The 24,973-nt window shown below is 43.1% G+C and overlaps 1 protein-coding gene across 4 annotated transcripts in view; it reads right to left on the bottom strand.

Annotated features, from left to right (window-relative positions):
• pde4ca (phosphodiesterase 4C, cAMP-specific a) overlaps nt 1-23,260 on the bottom strand; it is a 43,897-nt gene extending 20,637 nt beyond the window's left edge. For 2 of the 4 annotated variants that reach the window (XM_035634061.2, XM_035634062.2), the window contains exon 1: nt 17,899-23,260. In XM_035634061.2, coding sequence (XP_035489954.1) covers nt 17,899-18,152 — 254 coding nt within the window. In that variant the 5' untranslated portion in view covers nt 18,153-23,260. Of the gene's footprint in view, nt 1-4,421; nt 5,107-12,791; nt 14,022-17,898 lie in introns of those variants that run through there. The other 2 variants (XM_035634067.2, XM_035634063.2) reach the window with 2 other exon arrangements.
• Nucleotides 23,261-24,973: the final 1,713 nt, after the last annotated feature.

The raw sequence follows: 24,973 nt of genomic DNA, 5'->3' as shown, positions 1-24,973 counted from the left end.
AACTCTGCCATGACTTTACTGTCAGTGAACGAGGGCTACAAATGACCCAGCACCCATGTGTGTGTGTAAGTGTGCGCGTTCCAAGTGTTCATGCACGAATCACATCCCACAGGAGCACAGTTCACTGTATGTGTCTGTGAGTGTGGGGCCTGCTACCCAACACCGGTGGATCTGTTCCCCCTGTCAGTGAGGCAGACAAATGAAGGTTCGTGAAGCTCCCTGCAGGCCAGACCACCACCAGAAGACACTGAAGATTTAAGAAAATGCCTTGGAAACACTTTTAGACACATTTATTACAACAAAATGCCTTTTGGCTGTAACATCTCCCCTGCTTTGCCAGGACCATTGCGTTATGCTGCAGGGCATTGGATGATTTAATAATTTCTGCAAATTAGGAGATTCATGTACTGTGACTGAAAGCTTGAATTCATTTATCGTGGCTTCCCTGACCTGGCAAATCTAGATAGTAACTGACCTCTGGCACAAGCACAGTGCATCTGTCACAAAGACAAGAGGACACAATTGTATCTGTAATGGGGGGAAAAAGCAAACAGCTGCCTGACAGGATTGGCATCTGAAATATCAGAGTGTATCCAACATTCACACTTTAATATTTTGATAAATTAGGGAGATAAAGATTTCACTTATCCTCTCCTCTCCTCGCGGGTTAAACTGACAGGCGAAAGTATTAGGTTTCTAAGAAATAGACTTTTAAGGCTGAACCTCAGTTAGCTCACTCCCAAGCAACCTGCCAAATCTGTCGTCTTCGTAAGACTTGTAATTCATATTAAATTACTCTGTCCATGAATCATCCTATCTCACCCCCTAACTCCCAACAAGGCTCATACTTGGATTTGCTGTCACTGGTTAATTTTATGTTTTTTTTCATCCCTTTCTTGGCTGTCGTAACTTGCATAATGCTGTGTGTCAATGACACTTGGTTGTATACTTGGCCCACTGTAGACAGCAGTGAGGAAAATACACACAGCAGACTGTAAACGGGGAGAGCAGCCGAGGGGAGTAACATGGCTCGAACCAATAGAGCAAATTGATGGACAATCAATTTTCAATCTGTTGATCACTGTAAGTTTATCCTTGGCTTGGATTATTAATTAAGATACGACATGTATACTACTGATTCTGAGGTTGTTTGAGCTCAATTTTAATATCAGCATAGACCAATATGCATTCTTAAATTCACTAACTAGCACTAGAAAGGCCGTACAGCTGAGGCTGGAGGGAATGTGAGTCACTGTGCAGGTATTCCATCATGAATCAATGTTCTGGACAAACTTAAATGTGACCTGATGGTGGCGCCAGATGAAAAGCCGGGGGTTCACCAAAGAAAACTCTGAGGAATATGAATGTCTTCATCAAATCCAATTGGTCGCTATGGTTGTAGAAACTTTCCCCTACAAACTAATAAATAATGTCATGATGGTGTGTGAGGAAAACTTGGGGGAATGACCAGAGTAATTAGGATTCATCATCTGGTGACAATGAATGTCTGTGCAAAATGTCATGACATTCCACTCAATATTGGTGGACTGATCGACCAATGTTGCCATCCACCGAGCAACGCCGAAAATCTGAGGAGACAAGTTTTATTATGATGTTCTTAGCTGGCGAATATAGTTATAATTAAATGTGCCGACTGACTGCTTTAATGGCCTAAAGCTAATTTCAGGTTCATAAAATGAAAATCAAAGGATAAATGAATGCAGCGTAACACATGGAATCCAATAAGCAGCGACTGTCCGAGGAATTTGAACAGAATCCCTGTATCTGTCCTCTTTTAGGAGAAGCAGGTGTTACCTTTACAGCTGAAAGGTGAAAGTTGAAAACGATAACCGCCGCTGGGCAAAATAAACCATCACCACTCATCCAGTGATTTAATAAAAAGGTAGCATGGAATGCATCAAGAGCAGTTGTATTCAACACTTCATGTGGCTCTCACATACACATTAAAGTATGCATACCCTTGCCACATATCCATCTAAGGAGAAAGGTCCCGTGTTGTCTGGATGTTGTCTTCTGTGATTAAAAGAGAGGCATGCAAGATGGTTCAGTGTCTGATGTCGAAAAGCTTGAGATTTATATCTTTCCTAACCCCGCAGGTTAATTTTCTCAGCTTCCTTCATGCCTGTGTGAGGATGCACTCAAGCATGAACATACTTTATATATACAAAAGGAGCTCTCTCTGACATGTCTGAATGACTAAATTGGCTCTCTGGACGCCACTTTACTACTTTGTGTGAAAGGTGGATGCCTGAGACAAGGAGGAGAGAGGAAAAGAAAGAGGGAAAGATAAAGAGCGGGTAAAGAAAGTAAGGTAGACACTTAAAAATGTCAATGCCCTTCAGAAGCCTGAAGATTTACAATTTACACACCATCAGTCATTTCTGTGATGTAATGATTTTAACTCCTTGTCATCTATGAAATGATTAGTTTTGCAAAGTGGGCACTGGCAGGGCCGATAGCCCCTCTGCAAGCTTGCCTCCGTTCGTCCTGTGAATAAAATGGTGACGGTGACTCGGGCTCCAACAGGCTCTGCTCTTTCGGTCACCAATTTCACCCCAGAAGAACGATACCTCGACCCAAATACTCCTCTCCTCCTCACTGCCTGCCTCCTAGTCTTTGACTTCCCACGCACATCAACTGATCATCTTCAGAAGAGACCACTGCTCTTAAACATATGATCAAGAGGCCTGAGAATTTCTGGACTGCGTTTTATGTCAATAGGTGGACATAAACAATGCAATTGTCCAACATTTCCATACATGCCCCTCAAATTTTGGCTAGAGAGGAGATCTTTGCTTGGGGCAGAAGTCAATTACATTTCCTGGCATGGGTCCTGGGGGGGAATTAAATTAAAAGGGCAACTGCCCTTTAAATTCCCCCCATGCTCACAACTGTTCTGAATTACATCTGATAAACAAGGATCCTGCCTGAGAAAGAGACTGTAATGTAAACACGACTTTATCTCCGAGTCCTCCCTCGCAGCCTGCCTGCTGGCACTGAGGATTACGTGTGAAGCTGCGAAACATATGGTGGACTTTTCCTGTGAGAACATTTGTGTAAGGAACAGTAGTATCAAAGATCCATGACAGATACTTTAATGAGAACGCGTCATGTGGAATATGTGGTGAGCAAGTCAGATTTCTCATGGATTGATGTGAATAGTCCACAATTACAGACCTTCGTGTGTGTGTGTGTGTGTGTGTGTGTGTGTGTGTGTGTGTGTGTGTCATTGTGGCTGTTTCACATAAGTGACTGACTGCAAAGTGACAGTGTAGGGCAATAAATTCCTAATGTTGCTGTTTAGACACGAAACAGACTTACTAGTGATGAGTGAAAATTAATAATTGAAATATACCAGCGTGTGCGGCTAAATTCTGTGTTCATAGACCAAATCCACATACGTTTCCTGGATATTAAGTGGCTCAAATCATGAAAATAAATTACACCGATTTTTTTCCCCTGAAAAAAAAATTTCTATTCGAAACTTTACTAACTTTAAAAGGGTAGTAAAAACATTCAAATTGAAAGTTAGACTCCTGTACAGCCTGTCACCTCAGTGGGTGAGCTACATGATATATTATAAGTAGAGATGGTTGGTCTTGAGCCATGACTTTGGCATTAGTGTTCTGAACACTAATTAAGAGATACAATATACATTGAGAAAAATCCAAATGCTTTTACTTTCACACAATTCCTTATGTTGACCCTTGTTATGATAGGGGTCTTCAAAATGAAGAGATATTTGCAATCGTTTGTGTAATTAAAAAAGAAAAGAAAATGTCCCTCCCTGAACAGCGCCTGGTCTTACAAAAGAGGAGACTACACAAGTGTTCAAGAGGAAACACGATAGGAAATATTTTGGGACATGTAGATATGAACAAAAACTGATAAGGGCAAAAGAATGTTTTTGTAAATATTGCAGCTGATAAGAGACTGTATGCAGTCCAAAGATTTCAGACATTCATTGTTACAAAAAAGATGTTCACAAATCTCTGAAAGATAACAATATGGGAAGCCACATACACTGCAGCTTGGTTAATACATTTCAGTTAGTACTGATAGAAATTGTTACTGACGCAGCACATTTTACACACTGGATGTACAGTATGTGTATGTGTGTGTGTGTGTGTGTGTGTGTGTGTGAAAGAGAGAGAGGGAGAGATGAAAGGGGGACACTAAGAGGGGGAGAGAAAGACAAAAGGACTGAGTTAGAGTAAATGAGGGAGCTCTTAATTACCGCCTGCGTTTCTGTATGATGTCAATGGGCCTGTTGACAGCGCACGGCGATCCCCATATGTTCCCACTCCGCACAGTGATACTCCGCTCCACGGAGTAACAGAACCCGCAGTTTGTCGGCACACTCATGTTTCCTGAGCCTACTCTCTTTAACTCGTCCTCACCCTCCTCTTCGGGGCTGCTCCGCGGTTCTCCCTCTTTTGCCTCCTCTCAGCTTGTGGCCCCTCTCATCCTTGTGAAACCCTGCCCGCCTCCTCGTCTGTCTCGTTCTGTCGGGCTGTCCGGCTCTCCACGGCTTCCCAGGAGTTCTCATTACCTCTGGCAGGAGTGGACGCCAGCTCTAGGACCGGTGGCTCCAGCGCACAGCCAGGATGACCGGCGCGGATCGATACCTGCTACTGTATGCTGGTGAAAGTCTGCGTTTTTCTTCGAAGATGTGCGGGAATCTTTGAGGGTATTCCTCTCTGAGCACCTGGATTCCTCTTGTGAGAGCTGCTCACTCCCCGCTGCCTGCCTGTCTGTCTGCCTTGCAGGCTGTTCAAAAAGCTTTTCATCACTCTCAGCAGAGCTCCATTAATCGTACATCTCGTCTTTGCTGCGGATCTAAATGTGGCGCAACACTGCCGCCCTTGCCCTCTCCATTTCTGTCTGTCGGTTCTTTCTCTCTCTCTCTCTCTCTCTCTCTCTCTCTCTGACTCTTCCTCTGTTTCTGTCTGAGCTTCCTCCTCTCCCCTCTGGCTGCTATACCTTAAGTCAGAGAACAAACAGAGACCTTTCCTTTCCCTGGGCAAACTTGCTCTTCTGCTCCAGTTTGTCACAGTAGCCCTGTGCTCTGGCTGTGTGTGTTCTCTCTTTTTTTGTCTGAGCGCCCCACAGACAAAAGCATAAGTGTGTGTGTGTGTATGTGTGTGTGTGTGTGTGTGTGTGTGTGTGTGTGTGTGTGTGTGTGTGTGTGTGAGAGAGAGCAACTGAGCCTGAACGTCAGCGAGCAAGTGTGTGTGTAGGCATGTGACTGAGTCAGTGTGTGCGTATGTGCGCATCACACACAAGGGGGAACAAGTTTCAGACTGAGGTCAGAGCTGAGAAAGGGGGCGGGGTCAGAGCCAGCTTGGGTCCTGCCTTCTCCAAATGTTTTAGCCATTTTAACCCCTTCCAGCAATCTCTCTGACCCGCACACGCACGCACGCACACACACAGGACAGGACAGCACTCTCCCTTTTATACACCAGTAGGCCTCCCATTATCCTCTCCAGATGGAGTGCGTGTGTGTGTGTCTGTCTGTCAGGTATGTCTTGTCTATGTTAGATAAAGGGATTGATGCCAGGATAAGTATGATGGGGTATTACAGTAAGAAGCTCTTGGGACAGCTTGCTGAGAACGAAGAACATGTGTACACACACACACACACACACACACACACACACACACACACACACACACACACACAGGCTTAAGCACCAGCATGCAAGGTCACAAACAGCAAACTGAGTCAGGAGCCATGAATCTTGAAAATTCCCAGAGATGGGAAGATTTCAAGCCTTGCTATGGATTTAGTCCAATGAGGATGAGTTTTGTTATATTTTGTTCAAATGAGGCAGAAAATCACTGCAATACAAGAACACATGTTGTCTTTCACATCCTTCCCATGGATCCTTGTGAGGATGTACACCGGCCTGGGACATGTAGCTTCAGTCAGTCTTGTGTTTTTAGCTTGGACATCTCACATAGAGTCATCTAGTCCATATTTAAGATCCTTTTAACAGAACTGCCATCAAGAAAAAAGCAGCAAGAAACTCAATACAGCTTTTTTTTTAACCAGCTCTTAGAGCGAATGTAAGCTGAATATAGCGTGCAAGCTACGGCTGATATGCATGTGCCTTGCCTTGCGTGTACAGAGAGATTGACAGGCGTGGCGGCGCTGACCAAAGATCAATTGCTATCCCGCTCGCTCTAACGCAAAAGAAAACATCTCCATAAATGGACTTGAACCTACACTCTGCGGCACGACGCGGTTCAATTAAACTGGCAAATCAATCAATGGCATCACCGTGGAATTCACAAATGTGCGGCAGAGGGACAGTAGGTAAGATAACGGATGAGAAAAAGCACGAAAACATGAGTGGTTATACAGCCGAGGCTCAACAGGTATCTTTAATAAGAACCAGGCCCCTTTCTGGAGAATCGCAGGATGGTTGTTTCACAACCAACAAAACCTTGTTTCAAGTCTTTTTTTTCATATGGTAGGGTTTTTATTTCTTAGCTTTTGATTGTGGCATACAACACAGAGCTTATATTTCTGGTGTTTGCTCTCTAAAAGTATTTAATATAACCCTTTAATATAATACAAAGGCTCTGTGTCGGCGGTGGCCAAGAACAACTGCCATTTAAGGCAATCTGAAGAGGTGCACACACAAAAAGGGGCCAATCACAACCACAAACTGAACAGACCTACGACACTGCTTTATATTATAGACTTCTGGAGCCCCGGTTTAGCAGTAACAGTTAATAAATCCAATCACGACTACATTAATTAAATGTTGCAGGGTCAGAATCCTGATCAGGCCCTTCTCGGGACGATAAAGAAACGCCCCACGTGAAACCTGATACACTTAATACTTCTACAATTGAGTCTGTCAGTTTGTTCAGTTTCCCAGCCCTGCATTGACGCTCATCACTTATGAATACGTACCGTACAAACATTCGCATGCAATCTGACTTTGGATTTGTAAAAACTGAATGATTTATCAGCACTGGGAAGAACAGTTACCTGACGCAAGCTCAACGAAGGATGTGTACGACTTAACAGCGACGTGCGCTTTTGACACATTGACAGGAAAATCATTTTCATGTGCAGTTAGAGGAATGAAGTGCTCGAACAACATGTTAAAGTGCAGTATTCATGGTTATCTAGAGCACGCGCTCACACACACTTGCGCTCACACACACAACCATTGGTTGGCAGCGATACAGAGGATTTCACCGTGTTTCATGCATCTGCGTCACCGCGGTGGAAGAGAATGGATGTCTGAGGAAAGGCAGACATCTGATGTTTGCCTCTGCTCAGTATCTTCACTTCTCATCTCAGGACAGTCGTGCTCTGAAGCGCTGGACGCCGAGTCGATGTGGCGAGGTGATCTCTTAAAACTCATAAAATGGGGAGGCATCATAAGTTCTGGCTGACCCTTAGGTTGTGGATTTTAATAGTCCATTATTTTGCAAAGGGGCCTCATGACATCATTCGCTGGCTACATGGAGGCATGGTAAGCATTCCTGTATAACGAGCCGTTTTGAAGTCAGCAAGGAACGCTGTTCGTCAGAGTTGTTGCCAGTCAGTGTGTTTGTGGTTTGTTTGTAGAGCTAGCTGACGCTGATTAATCTCCATTGTCATATTGTCCACCGCCAACCAATTACATTAGAATCAAAGCATAAGAAAAGGTACAAAGCAATAAAACACCGAAGCAGCCTGATCGGGAGGGAATGAGGTGCAGTACAAACACTGGTGGGTTTTATTTTTATTTTGACTTAAACTGGGAAGGGACAGCATTAACTGTGCTCATCTGGGTTAATGAACACAGAATATTCACCAACATGTTGTCTGTCTTTTTTTTACTCAGACACATTTTGAATGTTTAGCTGATAAATTGAGGGTTTTCAAATGGAGCTAATGCAGATGTTAAGTTTATGTTTATCTGACTGTAAAGGAAAAATTAAATGTCGCACAGAGGTGAAAATCACCACAGTCAAGTGAGTTTGCATGCAAGTAAGCCCAGTCAGCCTGCTCGGGATCTGTTCGTCTGAAGAGCAACAGAGGGCAGAAGAAAGTCTTCTTTTCTACCGATATTGAAATGACAAGAAATAGCATTCAATTATATACGTCAGGCCAAACTAAATAACTGCAGTATAGTACAAGTTTGAGGCACTAAGTTTCTACAGTTTGTGATGAGCAATTGGGAAACATCCTCTCATTTCTAAAGATGTCTCATTAAAAGTAAACAAAGCACAACTACCATGCTTACAAGAGACCAGCCAATCGTACACCTGCTACTCATAGAACCAGAGCTCCCAAATAAAAATGCCATCAAACATTTGAAACACATGTTGCGGTAATCCACACATGCAGTTGTAAACTTTGTGTGCTGCTTTCCTGAGTGTTTGCTGTCTTTGGGAGCTCTGGGATCTCCACGAGTATTTGAAATAACTCTCAGCTTTTAACCGCGCTCAGCTAAACAATGTGAGTTTGTATAAAGGGACCGAGTGTTCCGTACAGCAAGAGTTCAAGAGTTCAAAAAAGCAGCAGCGGAAGAATAGGGTACACAAAAACAGCAACGCACACACACACACACACACACGCATATGCACATAAGCAGGGGATGCACATTTCTGCAGTTTCCTATATCTGGAATCGGATGTCCAGGAAAAAATATTAGCCAAGATGACCTCTCCCTTAAAAAAAAGAAAAAAAAGGAACACTGCGTAACATGCAGCAATGATCATGCACAGTGTCCACATTAGAAATACTGTTGTGGTTATTTCAATTACCACAGTGCAGTAGAAAGACCAAACCAACTGAAGCAAATTTCATGAAGGTACAGACGTCGTCCAGAAAATACTGTGCATACGTAACAAAGCAGCAGCACCAGGTGTCGGCATGTGGCTGTTGCCAGCAGCCTATATTTGAATGAGCGTCTCGGTGATGTCAGACGTCATGTAACAGCATGTACTGTAGTAAAGGCTATCAGTGGGTCGCCGCATTGATTCATTAGGCTGCCATCTGCTCGCATGACGGAGGGTTTCGGGTCTCCTCTGACTTGGGGATTGTGTGGTTGAGAGACTTGTGGGCACACATGCAAAGCAGCCACATACACACACACACACACACACACACACACACACACACACACACACACACAGACACACACACACACACACACACAACCAAAGACTTGCATTCATTCCATGCAGACTCACTCAAACCTTAACCTTTCGCTACCCTCAAAACATGTCTTCACCTCAAAATTGTATGATCTGCGTCACCGAAGACAGACGTTAATATTTGCCTCTGCTCAGTATCTTCACATCTCGTCACAAGACAGTTGTGCTGTGAAGCGCTCGACCTCGAGGCCGAGGTGAGGAGAGTTTCCAGTTCCCAAAAATAAAATGATCATCCACCAAACCAACACATTGTTTCTCCCCCCAATGTCTAACTAGTGCTTAGTCAACCAGAGGTCACTGCTCTCTGCCTGTCTCTGAGCATAACTTAGTCAGTTTCCCCCTCTAGTGGTGACAATGAGAGTCATCCTCATACTGCTGCTCAGCACTGATGCCTGAAAACAAAACAGGGTTTCTCCTCCATTTGCAATCCATATATTCATCAATAATCAAGTGAAACAACGCGACACTAACAATAGTTCAGGTTTCACTGTATATTAAGAGCCGTGAGACAATGAACTGAACTGAACTGTACCTGATTGTACCTTTATTTTTATATCTTCTATGAAGACTAAAGACTAAAGTAGTTGCGTATCAAAAACAAACAAACAGACAAGACTTCAAACTTTCATTTCCTCTTCATTTACAATGTTTTTTGCTTTTTGCCACAGTCTCTGTGAACCTTGCGATCAGGCAAAGACACTCTTATGTCCTCTCACACAATGAGTGGGAATAACAGTGGGGCCGTTCATTTTGAATTTCAGCAGTGTTAGTGCTGTGCCGGGCTTGTGTTGCTGCCAGCCTCAGGAATCGATGAGGCTCTGGAGGCGATTGGGGAAATCAGTCATGCTGAAAATATGGAGTACAGCAGTGACGCACACAGCAGCCAGCCCGCCACAGCCACACAGGCCCTATTGACTAATCTGGGTGGGTGTGTTTTGGGGGGGGGGCAGCTATATTGGGACCTCTGACATTGACACTGTTGCCCTTTGGTGGGGTGGCCTCACTTGACACTTTTTTTTTAAGATAAAGAGTAACAAATATGGTAATTACTCTTTCTGTATATCACATCCTGAAACTTGCCCCAATTTATTTTGGTCTTGTAATCTTAAATAGGAATTGTGGAAATCTATTAATAGTTTTATAGTTGACAATAACTTAATTTCCCCCCGGTTTATTTTGGTTTATTTACAAAGGAAATGGAACAATATGTCACATGGATTTATCCCTCACAAAACACAAAAGCAATCGAAACAATAAAAGTATGCAGCATTTTTAAAGGTTTAACTTTGTTGTCTTTTTCTGTGACACTACTTTTCGTTCTGTTTTCTCTTGATACTTTGCATATTGACTATTGACAATAATTTGACTATTTTGTTGTCTTTTCGTCTACTTCAGTAAAATCATTTTATTCCCTGTAACCCCTCTGTGTCTCGGTCTAACCCGTTTTTTTCCAGTGGTTCATTATCTCTGTGCTAAAAGCAGCACTATCTCAACGCACGTCCTCTCTATCACTCTTTCACCACCCTCTCGTCTGTGCCTTTACCCTCTTTGTCTGAACTATCTCTTTTTCCCAGTCAGCCGGCGGTTGTGCCGTCTCTTCCCATCGCTCTCTGCTTCAGATAGATGGTGTCCCCTCAAACTGTCAGTTCAAGCATCAACTATCATCTCCTGATACTGACTGAGAGCTCTCATCTCCATGTCGAGCTAAATGCAGTGACACAGAGTTGTTTAAATGTACAGCTCACTGCCAGGGAAGCCATAAATAAGCAATTGTGTGTGTGTGTGTGTGTGTGTGTGTGTGTGTGTGTGTGTGTGTCATAAGGTAGTATGAATAGTGCCCTGGTACTGTTAGTACAAGTGAGGATGAGAGCTGTCTATTGTGATGGACATATCTGGATAACAAGAGACTGCTTTATGTGTGTGTGTGTGTGTGTGTGTGTGTGTGCGGGTGTGTGTGTGTGTGTGTGTGTGTGTGTGTGTGCTTGTGTGTGAGTGTGTGTGTGTGTGTGTGTGTGTGTGTGTGTGTGTGTGTCAGTTGCATGATGGTAGAGATTATTTATTCAAAAATAAATTGAACTACTCCCTTGACTAATGTAAGTAGTATTACTGCTGTAACACACCAACACTGCCGGTATTCTCTCCACAATCATGCAGCAAGTAAATTATTGTTGTTATTGGTGCTGAAAATGAAAATCAAGTTTTGAACTTTGCTTTGAGCTGAAGCTCCTAAGAGTGACTCTCTTCTTTTTTTAAAGCTAGGAAGTGCAATGTACAAATAAGGTAATAGTAGAATAGAGGCTTGTTCTGTTCCTCTGTATTTCTGGCTGTGGTTTAAAATCTCCGGCTTTGATCTCCTCATATGATCCAAACAGGCTCACAGCTGGAGGAGTATGGATGACACTCGCAAGGCACATGCCTTATGCCCAGAGTTCATAGAAGTTTGCCACACCGCAAAGAGAGCCTGGATTTTTTTTTTCTTCCTTCAACGCAAAGAAGAAGAGTTTCTTTATGAATCTGCCGCTTATTTTGACGATGCAGTCGTGTTGGCCTCCAGATTTATGTTTGTGTGTGACACAGGTCTTCCTATGTCTGTACTCTTTTGTTTTATATGTTGAGTCTCTGTTTCGGGTCTCAGTCAACTTACATAACAACCTGCGCTGCAGGGATCTCATGACGGCTGTAGTAGATTTTATGTTTTTCCCGAATCCGGCCGGCTGATTACACAATTGTATCGAGTTTCAACTACAGTTAAGTCAATCAGACGCACCAGTGTGTCGACAAGGGAGCCTGTTCCCATGATTTACCTCCTGGAAGTGAGTTCATTTGACACATAATTTAATTTTTTTCCCCCTATTTTGTTTCCTAGTAGACAAAATAGAAACCAGGGGTGAAATGTGCTCCATCTGCTGTGCTCATGAACAACTTTCGACATTGCACCAGTATTTATTCAGCCCGCTTATGAAGAAAAGTCCTGGACCACATGACAGTCATACCGTGCGGACACCTCAGCTTGGCTCGGATCCATGGACCCCAAGAACGGACAGGGCCATGGTTCCACCCAGCTGCCCCAAGGCCTGCATTGATCCACAGCACGCACACACACACACACACACACACACACACACACACACACACACACACACACACTCACACACACACACACACACACACACACGCTAGCTTCACCACAGCACATGTCAGATCATTTATTATTGGAGGTGGGGGTTTTTTATCACTCAAAAAAACCCAACTTAGTGCTAAAAAATGTATATCTTGAATTAATTTTTAAACTTTATATATTCAAAATGGTTCTCTCTGACAAGGGCTCGAAAATATCACAACTGCAACACCCGACAAAACTCAAACCACCGCGCAAACGCCAACACAACTCCAGTGTGAACACACTGACAGAGCAGCACTTTCAAATAATTTCCCATCAGCTCATTATGTTTCATGTTCTGTAAAAGACAAAAACTGGCAGCACTTGCCAGATATTAGCACAAGTTTAAGCAGCTTCCAATACTCCCTGAACATCTGTTTACACACGTCTCATGTTGCATTCACTGGCCATCAGCATCACAGTCACACAACTGGATACGTACCCAATGCACGAGTGTCTGCGGGTGGAGAAGTTGCCTTGCATCTTCCTTGAGAAGCGAGAGTCTTTGTTCATCATTTTTATTGGCAGTTGAAAAAAAGATTTGGGGTCAGAGGAGCATCAAAATAGCAGCTTTGGGCGGCGAGAGATGCACAAAGTTAACTTCTGTGGTGCAATAAAAATCCCCATGCTGTCATGAATCAGAGAGGAAAGCTGTCCAAAATTCTTTTACGTATCTATGGTCACAAGTTATGGCACCGGGAGAAAGGTCCCTTTGAGAGGACCGTGTCCAAGAGTGACAGGAGCAAAACAACGTTGAGACACCAAATTCAGAGTCTCATCAGCTGCACCTGGTTGGAGCAAGAATGAACCAATAAGTCAGGCCTGCTGGGTCCCTTTCTGTATTTATTAGATAACACTTATTAGCTAGAAGCAATTGACCTCCAACTCAGTGCGGAATCATCAGATGAAAGTGCATCAAACTGGAAATTAAATTCGCAGTTCAGCTTTTGGTCCTGGTGATAAGGATATGTCCGTTTGTTTTTGTGTGTGTGGGGGGAATTAAAAAGGTTTAGAGTTCATTGTGTGTGTGTGTGTGTGTGTGTGTGTGTATGTGCGCGCGCACGCGTTTGCCTAAAAAGGCAAAGAGTCTTGGCAGTTAGAGACCTATCGCAGAGCGAGTTAGCATATCATCTCACCGACAGTGGAAGTACGGAGCCAAATCAAATCAAGTGAAATTGAGGATGGTGTCAGCTGTCAGTGCTCATCTGGGACTAGTTTCTCCTTTCAGCTCACCATCACAGACGTGCCAAGATAAACAGCTCTCTTGTGCGTGTACGTCCACCCCCACCCCTCTTCTTGTACTCCTAAATAGGAAACAGCAAGCCTGAATTCTTCCAAATGAGCTGCCAAATTCACAAACCAAATTCCTCAACAATGGACCCCGAAAACTTGTCTCTTGTCTTTAGCTGTCCATTTGAACGTAGGCTTCCCTCTGTGATGCTACACCACCAACACACTGGGTTATTCTTAGTGGGGGGGGGGGGGAAAAAAAGTGAGCTGGAAAGAGTGTTATAATCCCATCAGATGCTCCCTGGAGTGGGCCGCCCCATGTAGTCCCCCGTCAGCGGGCCATAACAGACTTGTGCTCTCCCTTCTCTCCTGAGAGTGGTGGGACCAAGCTCGGGCTTAAAGCAACAAACAACAACACTATCTCCCCTGAGAGTGAAAGAGAGAGATTGTGGAGGGAGAGAGAGAGAGAGAGAGAGAGAGAGAGAGAGAGAGAAGGGGTGGGGTGCTGGGTGGTTCGGGGGGGGGGCGTACAGAGAATGACAGTCATTGCATGATAAAGTGTGGACCAGTGTGAACAGCACTGATGTTGGTGTGGGACGAGTAGAGGTGAGGTGAGGCTACATTAGAGTATAAAGTTTGAAATGAGTTTGCTGTTGTTGTTGTCGTTTTTTGAATGATGGTGTGTTCCTGTTTTCATGTAACCTGCAACCTGACCCCATGCCAGCGGCAACAAGAGCATACTGGATCAATCAATACTCATGCCACACTGTAATCCATCTGATTCGCACTACATCCTTGTGCAGTGATAAACAAATATTTTTAGTGTGAAGAGAATAAGTCGTTAGAATGGGATAGAAACATCTCATTTTTTAATAGTGTGAAGGAGGAGCCAACATGAAGCGTCCGTTACAACAGACCTGAGGTTATTAGATCTTAGGTTATTATTATTAAGTATGTACAATGAAGTTACATGTAAGTTACGCGTGATCAACTGCTTCACTATTTAACATATTACTTAGGATAAAAATTGGGTTGTTAATTTTGGATAACCTCCGATCAATATTATACACCTGCAGTGGTATGTTCTGTCCAACTCTTTACATTTCAGAGAAAAGGCTAACATAGAGATAGAGATACTATTAATATTTATCAACAGTATCAAGCCAGAATCACCTTCAAAATCATTTTTAATATTCTTTAAAATATTTGGTCAAGCTCTCCTCACTGCGACTCGTCACAGAACTGACACATCCTCCTGACGGACTCTGTCCACACTTCACAACCAACACAGCAGCCTCTTGTGGAAAAAAACAGGAAGTGCAATGTCAGAAGAATGTGTCAGCATCCAGAACACAACCAGGTTTATTTTATTTTTTTATTCTAAACATGTAACATATACTTGAGTCAGACTGGGAGTGATGATCTAATTTCTTCAGGTTCAGTATGACTACTTTAAAGTACGAGTTACAATGATCACCTTTAACATTCAAAAGATAGTTGAAGAGATGGTACTTCATTATACTTATATTTCAGCCTGGGCACAATGCGATTTTGAAAAGATTATTTTTTATCTATTGAATAAAATCTAATCACTCACTGAAAAACATTTTTTATTTTGCTCATTTGTGAATTATTTAAGATAACATTGAACAAACTAATGTTTCTCTACGTTTTTTCTATTGTATTACTATTCTGTAGTATGCGTCAACACAGTAATACTCTCATATATGGAGATACACATAAACACACACACACACACACACACACACATGCACCAACTTTGCCATCTATAATATAGTTGTATGCGCTATAAATATGCATTTCAACTTAGTTGTAGTCACAGAAGAACACAATACTCCGGGTAGACTACCAATGAGAATGCAGATACATGAAAATTATAATTATTATGCTTGTTAAGTCAGCCCAGAATTATCCTAGATTAATGAAAGACAAGTGTCTGTCACCCCAGGCCTGGTTTACGAAAACCATTTCCACACAATGTTTTTAACAAAAAAAAATCCAATGTCTGTTGAGTGGAAAAAGAAGTTTAATCAACTCAGACACTAAGTGAAAATAACCTGTTCTATATTTGAACTGCGTGCGATATTTATTTTCCGCCTGACCCCCAGTTTGTTTAATTCCTCATCCTTGCCAGCAATCCTGCAGTAACTCATCCCCGTCCATTTATTTCAGCTCTGACATTATAGGACACTGCACATACCCAGCACAGGGACAATTCTAATGGTCTGACCTCAAAACTGTATAATGAAAGAACTGACTGATGTTGAATATCTGTCTCATCCCGCAGGCCTTATCCTGATTGAGCCTTGAAATCCCCCTAAACTGGACTCTCACCCTCTAATATTTAGATTTTTAACAGACACCCTCAAATTAATGAGAGAGTCTGGCAGGAGAGTTACAGTAAACCCAAGAAAAGAGACGTTTCTACCGATCTCAAATCCAAGCCCATTTAACGGCTGGAGGAAGATGATCCACCCTTTTACTATAGCTTGTAAACACTTGTTAATCTTTCAAGTAGGCCCTGCCTGGCTTATTTAGGAATGTTTAATACTCTTCTCTTGCCAATAAAAGTAAGGTAGGATTTTACAGCACTGGCTGGAATTTCTCCCAGGCTTTTAACTTTATTTCACAGAGGCGCATGTAATCTAATATCACTTCTGCAACTTGGAAACACCTTGTTACAGCCCAGAGTTGCTTGTATCTCAATGTGGACGTGTATATGTTGAGGGCTAAACACTGACTAAAAGATAGGAAACATGTCTGTAGAAATTGATTTCACAGGACTTTACAACTTCCCACAACAGGCACTTCATTTACAGAACCCTATAGATGTATTTAAAAAGAAAGAAATACATTGTGTGCTTGAAGCAAAAAGAACCACACACAGTATATGACTAAATATCCATCCACACAAGCCCCTATTTATTCTTCCATTCAAGACGGTAAGGTCAAGATCATACGACTAACCCGAACCCTTGCCTTAACACCATTCACCATGTAAATGTTTAATTAGCATTGGGGTTATGGGACAAGCCTGATGCAATAACAGCTCATAAAACTAAAGCTATCAACAGGTGCCACAGTGCAGCTGGCTGACAGTTGTACTCTTTACAAACAAGAGTTATCTTGGATCGGTGGAAAAAAAACGTGAATAAATGAAAACCGTGCTTAGCTCAGCACAAAACAAAACCAGTTACAGGGGTAGAGGCGTGTGTCATTATTGTGTGGCTATTAAAAAAAGGTTATTTTGTCGCTGACAGAAGTACTCGCTTGACAAAGAGGTGGAACAACAAACAGCTGATCCGGTAAAAGCAACACTGTCACTGAGCTGCGTGTTTGCCAACAAAAGGTGCACAAGCCTTTTGGGAAAAACACTCACACCTGGTGGAAAAGAAGCACTAAAACCATAAGCACATTTTAACATCAATTTCTTTTTAGTCTAAATCTGCTGTGGGTCTGACCTTAAAAATAATAGGAATCAATCCTGCATCTGTTGTGTAACATGTTAAATATCACCTATTCCATTTCTAGATGATAAAAGAGCACCTATAAAATCCTCACATTGGGGGGATTGTATTTGGCTGGATTGCCCCGAAGCCAGAGGATTTTATTCTGGTGGAGGACAGTGGGTTTAACAGAAATGGTCCAGTACATGACCATCTTGTGGTCAGGATCAATTTCATAACATAACCTTGAGGGCAACTGCTCTTCTAGTGTGAAAGGTTGCTGTCTGCACAAAAACAAGCCAAAAATACATGTAACATCTGCAGTTACATGAGAGTGGAGTGACTATTGGCCACAATGAGACAGGAACCATCGCCTGCTTCAACAGCACAAACATTCACCAGAATCTTATATATGTATAACTAAAGAGAATGAGAAAGAAAAAACTGTGGAAAAGTTAGGAGTCACTGGCTTAAGTGATACAGGAACATCACGTCAAAATACAAATCTGTCAAACACTTGGTGTGTTGCAGCTATGGAAACAAAATAATACTCAAATGGTTTCACATACTGTGAACACAAAACTCGAGTGGGTTTTGATACTCTCACAAACGTAAAATGGGAGCATGGCTATAAATGTGCTCGGGTGAATTTGAGTTAGTATGTTGTGGTGGATTTCTGGCTCATCCACTACCACTGCTAGATGCTAAAGTATTCACCTGAGCAGTCCGGTGCAGGTGCAGGTGCAAGTGAGGACTGTTAAATTATGAAAAAGTGGTTAAGCTGCACGTAGTTTATCTAGAGGAGCAGCGCTGTCGTCTTTGTCATCATCACCTAAGAGTTGTGGACTCTACCTGGGCGTGTGGGCGAGGGTGAAGCGGCGCCTCTGGAGGTTGATGCTGCGGTTCATGAGCAGCTTCCTGAAGAGCACCGGGGAATTTCGGGGAGATGCATGTGGGGAATCCCTGGGCGAGCTCTTTGGGGACCCTCCCGGTGAGCCTGCTCTGGACCTGGGCATGAGTTGAATGATTGGAAGCCTGGTCCTCCTTTTTTCCTGTGGCCTGTCCTGAACCTCAGAGTGCTCTCCCTCAGAGCGCAGATCATTCATGGTGAACAGAGGACGGTCAGGGGCCTGGTGGTTGGCTCCTTTGCTTGCTCTGTCTTGGGTCAACTTGCTCCAACTCTCTGAACTGTTCCTCTGTGGTTTCTCGAATAATCTCTAAACGTGACGTTTTTGTGACGTCAGGTTTAGAGACGAATCCAGGTCCTCACTTCCACACGTTAGCGGCAGTCCTCACTTCCTCCCATTAGAACAAAAACCTGTACCTGCTCATGTCCACTGCGAAACTCTCTCGGCTTCAGAAATCCCAAAAGACAAAAAGAACAGCTCCAAAAAGTCAAGGAAATGTAAATCTTTATTTGACCCCCAGTCCAGCCTTTTCTGGTCTCTTCCTCAAGACCATGCTCACTGTCGGACTGGGCAATATACACAAACAGTAGTGTTGATGTACTCCCCCTGCCTCCCTCCCTCTCCCCGGCTTTGTTTACATTGGTGCTGGTCCTTCCCTCTCTCCAGCTAAATATGGACGTCTGATTTACAGGGAGGAGAAACATGACAGATCACCTCCTTCTCTTTCTCGCTCTCTCTCTCTCTTTCCAATCCTCCGCCTTCCCGTTTTTCCTTCACTCCCGGTCTTACGGAGCAAATTGTTCACCAACTTTGAACTGTGCTCCATAAAGACTTCCTCTCTGAGTTCCTGCAGTGTATAAACATTAAGCCGCTGCCTGGCCTGGCCTGGCCTGGCCTGGCCTGGCCCTCTCGCTCGCCTCCCTTACTTTCACTCCTACTGACTTTGCATACTCAGACTTTTCCCCTTTGTGCTATTTGTTGTGAAGTTGCCTATTTCCTGAGAGACAGCCTCTTTGCCTTTCACATGCTCCGAGCTTACCGGGAAGAGTCACATGAATGGGGCTCTGACTATAAAAAGCAGAGGTAGATAAAAGCTATAGAGAGCATGGGTGCTGTCACGATGGCGCTCTCTATCCATGACCAAGGGCAACATCTTCTTCAGCCCCACCCAATCGCTTTGTTTATCACTAAATAGTGAGAAAAGGTCCTCCTGTGATTAAGGACTCACAGCTAAACACTGGTGCTGTCTGGAGTAACTGAAATAACCTAGGGAGCTGGAGCATCTGACACAGGACTGAACCTATGACCAACAGCTGGTAGAGAGAACAGGGAAGAAAGATTATTTTCATGGATATACACTTACAGCTACTGTACTGTATGTATGCTGGAGCAACAGCGCTGTGCAGGTAGAAGAGACAGAATTTGGACGTGAACCAGTCACATGACAGATCATGGTGAATGCATATCAAGATAGTTTATATCGACCATAATAATCAGTGTATAATACCGGATAGGACTTTTGGTCCATCCTTCACAGCGGATAACTTCCATGACACCAGGTTCACACAACTTCAGTGTTATGGACGACGACGTACAGGTTGCTCAAAGTATCCCCGCTGAGAGCTTGTTTTTGGATGCACAAATTAATAAAAGCCGAAATGTATCTGTGTCAAAAACGCATATCTGATTACTTTTAAAGCTCTCCATGGTCTCTGTCCAAGCTTTATCTCTGACCTTTTACTACGGTAGGCACCAGCACGTACGTTGAGATCCTCTGCCAGAAGTCCTTTGTCTGTTCCACAGGTTTCTGCAGTCAGCGCAACGAGGCTCAGGAACGTCCTGGCCAAGGGGGGCCAGGTCAGCTGAGTCAGTGAAGTCCCTTCTTTAGACAGACTTTTATCGGAAAGCCTCGGAAAGTTTATAAAAGTTAGCACACTTATTTTGTTTTTTTGTATTAATAATATGTGCAATGAGAAAGGGGTCAACTGAGTGATGACCACACAGAGAATTATCACATCCCAAATTTACACCTTTCAGTTCATTGTTTTTGGTTTTTATGGCCTTAATGTTTTAGTTAATTCTCAGTTCTCTCATCAATCCTGTCATTAGCAAAAAAAAACATCTCGTGAACATGAGAAGCGTGAATTTAGCATTTGTTGAGTGGACAATCACATTACTCCAAATGAATGCTAATGTTTTCAATATCAACATAAATATGTCAACATGGTGCTTACAGTTTATTTTTCTGGCCCCACGTGGCAAGAAAAAAAAAATCAGTTAACACTTCTTTAATGTTCTGTTCTTTTTCTCGGCATTGTTTCCTAACCACATTCATTTGGCCTTGCTCTAATCCCCAGCGGTACAAATGCCCTTCTCCCTTCCTCAAGCTCAACACACCAGATGATGATCCTGGGCCCAAACAAATCCTTGCTCTGAAGAACATCGTCGTTCCAGTCATGTGGATGACAGAGGCAGAGGCGAGGGCTGCCCAGGGAGGCCAGAACACAGTTCACATGTCTGTGGCAGCACTCCTGCAGGTATTGGAGTGAGGCTGGTCAAGTTCATCGAGAGCTAGTTCTAATGGGTCGGCAGCATGAGCATCTTGCTCCATGAAACCTTCCAGTGTGATTCAATAAATACTAAATGAAAAGCCTGTTCTCCAGGCTTCCCCTGCCTGATATCCTGCACTTCAGCATCTCCTCTTCAGATAATCTTAATTCATACTGTTTCCATCTATCCGACTCTCATCATGTGCACAGCTGTGTCTCTTCCACTATGAACTGGGCGGCTTATGGGCTAGGGGTCAATTCTTCAGTGCCTGTCTGGGTCGTACTGGGTGCGGACCTCATCGGGGAGTTCAAGCACCTGTATACTGACCAAAGACTCATAAACACTGAATCTGTTCCAAGAGAGGGGGCGGGGCTGTGGGATACGATCAAAATATCATTCAGGTCATTTCATGTCCAGATAACGATACTTCTCTTTACATCTTGTATAAGTGGCAAAAGAGGTTTGTGTTGTTTTGTCGGTCTGTTGTGGGGAACGGTCTGCGGCTTAACTTGCAAAGTTTTCTTCTCCACATCAGACTTGTCATACCCACATCTCTTCCGTGTGGCTGAAGGAGCCCTTCTTTTGAGCCAGAGTTACTCCGTTCTGTGTCACATGTGCTATCCTCCATGTTTGTTTGTGTTGCTGCCATGCACATTTCCGGCCTGTGTCCATGCCGTGTGGAGAAACATACGGCGTCAACCAAATTATGAAAAACAGTGCTTTGTGGCATAATAATAAACAACAGACATTTTTCTATTGTTACGCAAAATATATTATTACATTGCACAGCACTATGAGGGGTTACACTGTCTATCCTGCCAAGTCCAGAGTGGACTCACTCTCAACCTTGTTTCCATCACGCTATAAAAACGTGTCTGATTTTTGACAAGGCATATTAACGACAGAAACGTATGTGAGCAACATATGATTATTTTATAAGTATTTAGAGCAAGTATAATATTAACTTTCACAGATGTATAATGACACAAATTAAGTGACATTTCAATAAAGTAATTCAGTTCAATTTCAATTCAGATTTCTCTCACACGTGCAGCAATGCTACTTCATAAACAATTTCCCTGGCGCTGCATCAAAACTGCACTATCAACTTGTAAACAGGCAAGCACATGGCCTTCTTCCCAGGAAAAGGGACACAATGAAAGGCTTTTAGCTCCATCAACACCACCGGGGTCACGTCTGTGATAATGCTGCGTTGTACCTGCTGGGTATGTAAACATTAATGGAATAAATACAGCATAGTGATCACGATGTCTGAACCTGTCCTCATCTGTGGAGGTTTGACCCCGGCAAATTAGATATGACGACTCTGCATGTCAGTGTCTTCGCTTGGATAAAAATGTGAAGTCAAAGTCCTGAACGATGTTATTATACGATGACAACGGTATTGAATTTTAATTAGCCCTTTTCATTACAGGACAACTTCCACTCACACAGGCTGATACTGGCAAGTAGCGCTATGCCCAAAAAGACCAGCACCACTTCCGTCTTACTTAAAATGCTTGTGGTGCTTCCAGTTATCAAACAGATTAATAATACCAACAATGAAGGTTTGTCGCCTGTAAAAGAGGGAAACACCTACAGTATAATACAACTGCGTCTTTGTCCAAAGCTCAACCGTATCTGATCGACTCTGACATGCACTACATCTACCTGCGTACTCAACCAGGTCTGTTTGCATTCCCTCAACATGTGGGGAAAAAACACACACACACACACACACACACTGCAGAGAGTCAAAACAACAAGTGCTTAAAATGTATTTGCAGCAGCAGCAGCAGCTTGACTGTTGTTGTGGAAACAATCATAAGAGGCTTGTTTGTCTGATCTTTTATAGTGATAATTGTTGAGCAGTGTGACAGAGGGGAGAGCAACGCCTTGAGCAGGGCGCTTTGTCGAATCATATGCTCAAAAGAAATTCAACTTTTTTCAACCTAAATTAAGTAGTTAAGCAACAACAACAAAAACAATGGTAATCTCAGCTGCTGAATGCTCACAGTTTTATAGGATAAAGAATTGGAGGAGGGCGCTGTAAGGTTATCTTAAATCTGTGCTGACTCACAAGATCACAACATGCTGGAGTTGGGTATTGACTGATCATACAGTAAATAAATGGGCCCAGCTGTTGGGGAACTAGGGAAAACACATCGATCACACAGGTTTAGGGATGAGTGAAAAAGTAAACCATGATTCTTAAGAGATGATGATTTTAACAAAAAAATGATGCATAAAAACCTTGAGTTTAAAAGTATTAATAATGTGAACAACCTTGCGTTGCTATTGAAAAACACTAGATCTTTTTGTTTTATTTTAATTGATCGTAAAGCTATACCCATACTTTGTGAAGTTGAAACAGAGGCTCGGTAGATTAAATGGTGTGCACTTAGTTATTTCGAAGTTTTAGTGAGAATGATAAACCTTGCAAACAGGTGCTTCACCAAAAAGATTGATTGTATCTGCAGCGGGACACTGACATCAAATAGCATAATTGACTCACAAGGCTCTGGAGATGCAGCCAGTGAAGAGTCCCCAGGCTCCTGGAGGGTTTTCTGCTGCGGGCCAAGGGGCTGGACTGGGGAGTGTCCTCTGGTCTGCAGGACAGCCTGAGCGGCTGCAGAGGGCCTGGAAAGAGGCTCTTCATGGTACATCTGACATCGGGGTCCTGCACAGACTCGGTGAAGGAGGCCTGCTCCGAATGGTCCCAGCGTCTCTGGAGGGCAGAAGACACAAAGAGCAGGATAAGACGGACGTGAGACGTGAGGTCAGGTGGTCAATTTGACTCAATTATTAGATCAGATGTTTCTGAAGAGAATTAAAGGCTGTGATGATATGAAGAGATGTGGAACTTAGAAGTTCCACGGACAGTATGTGACAGACCATCTGTCGCGAAAGAGCTGGGTGAGCAAACCTTTTCACTCATTCATCGTTTCATATTCACATATCGACTCCTATCAAATGCAAACTTCAGTCTCTTCCACCCGACTGTCTCTCCATGTGCATTGTACTGACTAGAGTGTATCAAGTGTAAACACAACGCCTTTTTTAATTGCATCTCACATACATTTATTGGTAATGTGTCACATTTTACAGTTGAGTGACGATTAAATGAAATGCAAAAGCTTCACCTGATTCCATGAAACCTAATGTGCAGCTGGGATACCTCATCTGCAACCGTCACTACACGAAATCAGGGATAAAGAACTGCTAGTGTGCGTTTGTCTTGGACTTCACAGACATATTCACTTTCAAGTTCATATTTGAACAGTTAAATGTTTCAGAAATCTGTAAACTTAAGCATGGCCTTTGCTGAACTTCTTGAAGAAAGTGTGAAGAAAACAAAAAAGGTTGCTGAGATTGAAAGGTGAATCGTAAAACAGGGCTTTAATTGTGATGAAAATGTGACCAGTCCCACAAAAAGCCCACTCGGGCATTATTTTAAAAAAAGGTTTATCTGATTCCAGGTCCTGAGACCCGCACACTAACACCTTGGGCACGAGACACTTCTCACAGTGAGGTGGTGTTTGGGATTTAGCTCTGAGGGCATCTCTCTCTCAGCGTCATCGTTGAGGCGGGGAACTGATAACACTCCTTGTTTTCGGCTGCATCCCGTGACCCCACTGTATCTCTCCATCTGCTGGGGAGTTCCACCTTTCCTTGAACAATTGTCAACTCATTTTCTCCAGTTTTAATTGTTGACCATTTGTGACCAGGACACAGAGAGCAGAGTTTCACAAACTGAACTCAGGATAATGAAACACAGACCCTCCCTTGTCATTAAATCTCAGTCATAAAAAAAAGACTAACTCTTACTGGAAAATGATGTTTGTTAATTGAAATTGGTCTTTCAATACCTGCTTAACCTCATTTGTTCACCATTTATCTGAACTTGCAATGAGACGGGGCCTATTGTTACACACAAGGCTCTGTTAATCTTCAACACAACTGTCTGGTAAAAAAGCATAGAGCATACATTATATACAATACATTAAAGACTAATTGAATTTTAATGTCAAATAGATTCATCACTGGTAAACCTCCCATCTTGTTCATTGGTTTTATAGCGTATGTGCTAATGCCTATTCATTTCGTTTGAGTTCTGAAAACATGTCAGACGACTGGGAAGGAAATACCAAAGAGGACCCAGGGACATCATTTCACATCAGATATGAAGTCGTCTGTGGCAACAATACCTCCTTGGTCTGTCACTCAGTGAGGAAACCATTTCCGCGCCTCTTCAGAAAGCCTCAGCCGTCATTAGTTCAGGGATCAACAGCTTCTTAGGCTTCAACTGGGGCCTTTTCTTAACTGTAAGCTTACTGGACCTTAATGCAATGAATATTTATTGTAAAGGTTTGTTGAGTATTAATGAGAATGTATATGGAGCCTGCTGATTTTAGCTGGTGGTGAGACTGAGGTGGAGCTGCCTGCATGACGGGCCGTTATTCTCCTAA

This window comes from Scophthalmus maximus, chromosome 5, assembly GCF_022379125.1.
Source record: "Scophthalmus maximus strain ysfricsl-2021 chromosome 5, ASM2237912v1, whole genome shotgun sequence".
Taxonomy (NCBI): Eukaryota; Metazoa; Chordata; class Actinopteri; order Pleuronectiformes; family Scophthalmidae; genus Scophthalmus; species Scophthalmus maximus.
Note: the sequence above shows the minus strand (reverse complement) of the source record. Positions and strands in the feature narration are given on the sequence as shown.